Source organism: Lampris incognitus, chromosome 10 (genome assembly GCF_029633865.1).
Source record: "Lampris incognitus isolate fLamInc1 chromosome 10, fLamInc1.hap2, whole genome shotgun sequence".
NCBI lineage: Eukaryota > Metazoa > Chordata > Actinopteri > Lampriformes > Lampridae > Lampris > Lampris incognitus.
The window spans coordinates 18,424,437-18,431,203 of NC_079220.1; the positions used below are offsets into that span (position 1 = coordinate 18,424,437).

At 45.3% G+C, this 6,767-nt stretch overlaps 1 protein-coding gene across 1 annotated transcript in view; it reads left to right on the forward strand.

The window, feature by feature from the left end:
* The first annotated feature begins 5,611 nt into the window (after window positions 1–5,611).
* pax10 (paired box 10) overlaps window positions 5,612–6,767 on the forward strand; it is a 16,217-nt gene continuing 15,061 nt past the window's right edge. The window contains exon 1 of the mRNA XM_056288709.1: window positions 5,612–5,646. Coding sequence (XP_056144684.1) covers window positions 5,635–5,646 — 12 coding nt within the window. The 5' untranslated portion in view covers window positions 5,612–5,634. The remainder of the gene's footprint in view (window positions 5,647–6,767) is intronic.

Here is a 6,767-nt window from a genome sequence, read left to right on the forward strand (position 1 = left end):
TATGCATTGATCCTAAGTTCCTGAACAAGGCCATAAAGTGCTCTCACTACATTATGCCTACTCTGTAGGACGTCCTGTACAAACTATGAAAAGCAAGAGTCTTCACCTTGGTGGATGCCATAAATGTGTTTCTGCAATGCAAACTCGACAACGAGAACAGTGTCATGACCACTTTTTGTACCCCCTGGGGGAGGAAACGCTGGCTCAAGCTACCATTTGGAGTATCCGTGGCACCTGAAGTGTATCAGCGAAAACAGCATGAGCTCCTGGTTGCTCTGAAAGGCATCGAGCCTATTGCGGATGACATCTTGCGTTGTGGGCTGTGGGGACACAAACAAAGAGACTGAGACTGACCATGACATCAAGCTCCTGACACTGATGGAGCACTGCCATGAGGTCAAGCTGCAGCTAGGCTTAAAGAAGCTGCAGTTCAAGGTAGCCGAAGTCCAGTTTCATGGCCACACTCTCTCATCCGCTAGATTGAAGCCTGACCCAGAGAAGGTGAAGGCCATCAATGACATGCCCAATCTAACAGATGCAAAAGGTGTGCAACATCTCATCAACTTTGCCAACTATTTGGCCAAATTCATGCCACACCTGTTGAGTGTCTGTGAGCTGTTGCGATGCTTACTGGACAAAGAAACCCCCTGGCACTGGCTGCCCAAACATGAGGCGGCAGTTCATGAACTCAAGTCTTGGTAGGGCTTGGTAGGGTGTCCCTACAGACACAATTGGCCATATCTGCACGTGGGAAGCCAGATGTGGGTATGTGTCTTGGTCGCTGCACTAGCGCCTCCCCTGGTCGGTAGAGTCCCTCTGGTGAAACTCTTCTCTGTCAGGTGAGGCTGGCTACTCCACATGTATCGGAGGAGACGTGGTAGTCTGCAGCCCTCCCCGGATCGGCAGAGGGGGTGAAGCAGCGTACTGGCCAAATTCAATTGGGGAGAGAAAAAAAAGGGGGGGGCAGCGACATCATGACAAAATATCTCCCTTTAACCCACTGGAGGATCCGTCAGTAAGAGCAACCCCACCTTATTATTACTTGTTTTTAAGTCTTTAAATGGGCTGGCACCACCTTATTTATCTAAGCTAATACATCATCATACACCAGTCAGAGCACTCAGGTCGACAAACCAGATGCTCTTACATGTTCCCAGATCTAGGCTTAAGAATAGGGGCGACAGAGCCTTTGCAGTAGCTGCCCCTGATCTCTGGAACAACTTACCAGTGCACATAAGATCTGCTCAGACCCGAGATAGTCCATGGGCCAATTTTCGCCTAAACTATACACTTTATTTAAGCTCTGTGGTATGAGGGAACATCATAGACACAAAAGACAAAAACTGGAATACTCACAGCACTCCCAAGGATTCAGGAAATGTATACTATACCCATACTATTTCATTGTTAGATGTGATTTCAGGCCTAAAATAAGAGGGATGACTTTGGCCAATATCTCTCGGAGTCCTTATTCCATGCAGGCCAGACCAGACCAACTGAGTGGGTGAAGCCTTATCTTTTTTTTTTTTAAGGGGTCAATATAATTTTTTTTTAAGGTCTATTTTATAGACATTTATAGACCTTAGATATTATAAACGTTCCATTGGAGCAGCTTTTCAAACACTACTGACTGGAAACTGTGAGTACACAAGTCCATGTGTATCAACCGCACCATGGAACTGTTCAAGGTCTACCGAGATTCCCTCCGGACCCAGCATGGTCCTTCAGCCTTTTGGCTGTCATACCTTGATATGACAGAGATTATGTTGGGCCTGATTCGAGCTTCCAGAGAAGGCAACTGGATGTTGCATCTTGCCTGCATCCGAGAGATGATCCCTTGGTGTTTTGCTTATGACAAGCTCAACTACGCTCGCTACCTGTCTTATTACTATGCCAAAATGACGCAACTGCCTGTGGAACACCCTGAAGTGCGTGCCCACTTTCTGCAGGGAGGCTTCTCTGTCCAAATTTGCAGCCAAAATCCTTTTGGGCTAATTCCTGTTGATCAGAACATCAAAGAGACAGTAAACAAGGACACGCAAACACCTGGAGGAACAAAAGGCTTCAGCCTCAAGCCTGGAGCTGTCTCCAAGTACTACTTAACATCAGAGTACCGCAGTGCCTACCTGAGGCAACTGAGGGTGATGGTGGGTCGAGGCGATTCTCAGCTCAATCACCCGGACTTACAACTGCCCCGGATCAAAAGAGATGTGGCTGATGTACAGTCCATTGTTGATATCCTGGAAAACTGCTGGGTGAATCCGCTGAGTCCAGACCAATATGAGTTTGTTGCCATCTGTTGCCCTGCCAGATGTGGCCAATGACCTGCTTGAGGCCCAAAAGATAGGAGAGGAAGCATATCAAGCCTTCAAACATGAACATCTTGAGACAACACCACCAATTACACAGTTCCACGACAAGATGAAAAAAAAAGAAGCTGAAAACATTCTCAGAGATTCAAAAGAAACCACGCAGCAAAGGGCAAGCTAAGGAAGTAGTTCTTAAGGCAGATAGGAATCTGTTTGGCCACATGGTTCTGGTGGCCCAGACCCGAGAGCTACATATGAGCGATGTGTTAGCTCATCCCCTGGGACCACTGCCATGGGCCCTAGCTAATGGGGATGGATCTCTCCGCAAGACTAACAAGGCAGCTCTCGCCAGAGAGTGTTGCCCCAGCAGAAGTCATTCCAGAACCATCAACAACTATCACTGATGTAAGAGCTTGGTGCAAAAGATGAAAGGGAATGACAAGACATTTGCACAGCTGACAGAATCAACACTAGCTAGGGTCCTACATGAAGGTGCAAAGAGTGAACACATTGATGTGGTCTTTGATGTTTACAAGGACATGTCAATCAAAGATGCAGAAAGGGTAAACAGAGGTGCAGACTTGGGGATCCAGTTCAGGAGTATTGTTTCCGGCCACAACATCCAGCAGTGGAGAAAACTAAGCTGCAGGGCTGCCAGCAAAGCCAGTCTAATCAAGTTCTTGGTTGAAGAATGGAAAGCACCCAAGACAAAAGCTAAAAGATAAGACCTTATATGTTACCTGTGAAGAGGTCTGCTTCAAAATCAGCAAGAACAAGTGGGAGGAAGTAACACAGCTCAAATCCTCTCAGGAGGAGGCTGACACCCGCATGCTATTGCATGCTCATCATGCAGCAGAGTGTGGCTACAAGGCTGTGGTCATCACAGCTGATGACACAGATATTCTGGTGCTGACTCTAGGTTTGAGTAAAGATGTCCCATGCCAAGTATACCAAAAATGTGGCACACAGAGCCGGACAAGGTTCCTGGACATCACCAAACTCTGCCAGTCACTTGGCGATAGTGTTGCTGGTGCCTTGATTGGTATGCATGCATTCACCGGCTGCAACACTGTTAGCGCACTTGCAGGACATGGGAAAGTGAGCGCCTTCAAACAGATGAAGTCAGACAGGACATAACAAGAAGCCTTCCTTGAACTTGGCCGTTCTTGGGATGTGTCTGATGAGCTCTTCAAGAAGCTGCAGGAAATCACATGCCGCATGTATGTACCCTCCACACACACTACAAATGTCAACATGCTTTGGTACCAACTTTTCTGCACCAAACATGGGGAGGTAGAGTCTAGTCAGCTTCCACCATGCAAGGATTGCCTATTAATGCATTCTCTTCGTGCCAACTATCAGGCTGCACTCTGGAAATGGTCTCTTCGAGCCCAGCTATCTGCACCAAGCCCCAAGGACCATGGATGGACCACAGACGATGAGGGGCAGCTTGAGATCCAGTGGATGCGTGGTTCTCCAGCATCAGATGCTGTCTTGCAGCTGATGTCCTGCAAGTGTGTGAGGTCGTACCAACTACCAGAGTGCACATGCCTCAACAACGGCCTGAAGTGCACAAACCTGTGTAAATTACAAACTTGTCCAACCAACGCAGTAAGGAAGAGCCTGTTGCACAGCTGACGGACTCAGATGTGGATGACAGTGATGTTAATGATGTTGAACTGTAGTCACAGATGGCATGGCATCTCAGGAAGGGTAGATTACATTGTCTTAATATTGTTCTGAAAGAGTGGACACATTTTGAATACAGTTGTTCATATACGTACATCTTAACAAATTAAACTACGTTTTGACAAACTTTACCTGGCATACTTCCCTCACATACGTACCTGTGGAAACAAAAATGGTCATATATTGTACTTACCTACCTTACTTACCTTTATAGCCTACCTGTGAAAACAACAGTTATACACTTACCTACCTTACTTACCTTTTATAGCCTACCTGTGGAAACAACATGGTTATACACTTACCTACCTTACTTACCTGCTATAAGTGTGGCCAAAAATGTTCATACATTTACACTTACTTGGCAAGGCATACTTAAAGAGCTATGGAAACACAATTTTACATTTACCTAACAAACCTATGAAGACAACTTGAGAAATTTCGGCCAGACTCATCCCTCTTATTTTAGGCCTGAGACCACATCTAACAATGAAATAGTATGGGTATAGTATACATTTCCTAAATTCTTGGGGTCCTGTGAGTATTCCAGTTTTTGTCTTTTGTGTCTCTGATGTTCCCTGATACCACAGGGCTTAAATAAATTGTACAGTTTAGGCAGAAATTGTAGAAAAATGTGTTTTTGATGGTTTGAAGAGCTCTAGTGACCTATATGTTTGTCAGAGAGCTTCACCAGTGGGCTTGAATGAAAGCTTAGAAAGCACCCTTTAAAATGATACCAACCACAATATTATAAAACATTGAAAAGTGTCGTAACCATGAGCCTAAACCAGGATATGCACCAGCGGCAAAAATGCAGTTTACTTTAGGGGGTGGTTTACTTCATGAGGAGATAACCACTGAAAAGCTACCAGTCTGAGAGGTCTATCATATCAAAACATAAACTAGGGATGTATAGGTATAAAAAAAATCACAACTAGAATTTACCCACCCAGATGGTGCCGGTTTATCATATTTTGGGTCTTGGCCCATGGACTAAGAGACTTTTAAATCTCGGTTAAAGACCTACCTCTTCTCGCTGGCATTCAGTTCAAGTTGAGCTTGACACCATGATTTTATTGAGCAAATATATTTTCACTTTTATGTTATATTGTTTATATTTTATATTCTTTATTTATTATGTCTTCTTTACATATATTTTTATATTCATTATATTATATTTATGTTGCATTTTAAGCTTGTGCAGCACTTTGGTTCAACTGTGGTTGTTTTAAATGTGATATATATATATATATATATAAACTTGACTTGACCTTCAAAGCAAACAATGGTCGAGGTCTCACGGCTAGTTCATTTGTTAGCTGTGCAGGTTGGCATAATACAGATTATACTTTTATTTCAAACTCATTTACAAGCAGGTTTTTTGATAGTTCGTCATTTCAGTGTTTCGTTTGTAATAAATACTCACGACGGACATTTACTATGTGGGGATAAGACCGCCCATGAAAGAAAACTTTCTTTTTCCTAATAGGTTTGTCCACAGACCCAGTCTTCCCAAAGCGGCCTTGGATTCAGTGGCTACAGACGGAAACCAGTTCAGATCAGTCTAACCATCTCTCCGAGTGGCTGACACAATCTCAGTGATGGCGTCCATGAAATCACCAGTGATGATGTAATTGACATGCCGAGATGGGTATGTTAATTTTTTGAAATCTTCAATCATTTGCATCAGCCACGTGAATATGCATGGCTCACTACATTTATTTTATGACAACCATCCTACATGTATTCTCCATGGGTTTAATTTCCTTTAAAGTTTGACTGCTCAACTGTCATCATACGAGAAGGGGATGGACGTAGATATCCTTTAAAACCTTTTTGACAAAACATTTGCCTGCTGCGATATGATGGTCGTCCCTGGCTTCTCTGTCTGCTGTGTTATTCCACACTCACACTCACACACACACACTCACACACACGCACATGCACACTCTCTCTCGCTCTCTCGCTCTCTCTCCTGCTGCATGGCTCAACCACACTCAGGCCTCTTGGTGGCCCGACTGTTTTGCTCAGGTGCACCCTGAAGTTAGCTGGAGGTGTTGGGGTGTGGGGTTGTGGGGGGGGGGTGGTGGTGTGGAGGTGTTGGGGTGGGGGGGTATGGACGGTGTGGGGTTGGGGGTGTGGGGGGGTTGTTGGGGTGTGGAGGTGTGGGTGGCATTTGCGAGGCTGGAGTCAGGATTTAGACTGGCAGCCACCCCAGTGCACGCGCCATTTTCTTTATTCGCAGGACTGTATCCCCCCCCATTGCATCCCCACATAGTCCTGAACACACGTCAAGACAACATGGCAGCAATGCCCACAAATGACACAATAATCATCACTGCGACCAGCGACTCAGAAAGACCAAGCCTTTCTTAGGCTGTGGCAATACAAGCTGATTCAACTAACCTATGGATTCATAGTAGTGCTGATGTGACGAAGGCTCCATGTTATCAACAAGCTGCCTTTTTGTTTTCTTGAGCAAGTATCTGTCGGTGGATGTCCAGGATGCAGCTTACATCCATGTGATTTTGAAAAAGCATACAAGTAAAGATGCAGAATATATCATCTCTATCTGCCTGTGCTACCGTCCCATCTTCTCCTTTGGTAAACACCCCAGCAGCCCCCCCCCCCCCCCGCTAGTCTGGACTTTAAACTTTCCATCTATCTCCCATTTCTCCATTTATCACGCTCTTTCCCTCGCCCTGGCCTGTTTTTGTCCTCTCTTCTTCTTCTCAGCCTCTCTCCTCTTGCCCCCTCTTCGTCTCTCCCTTC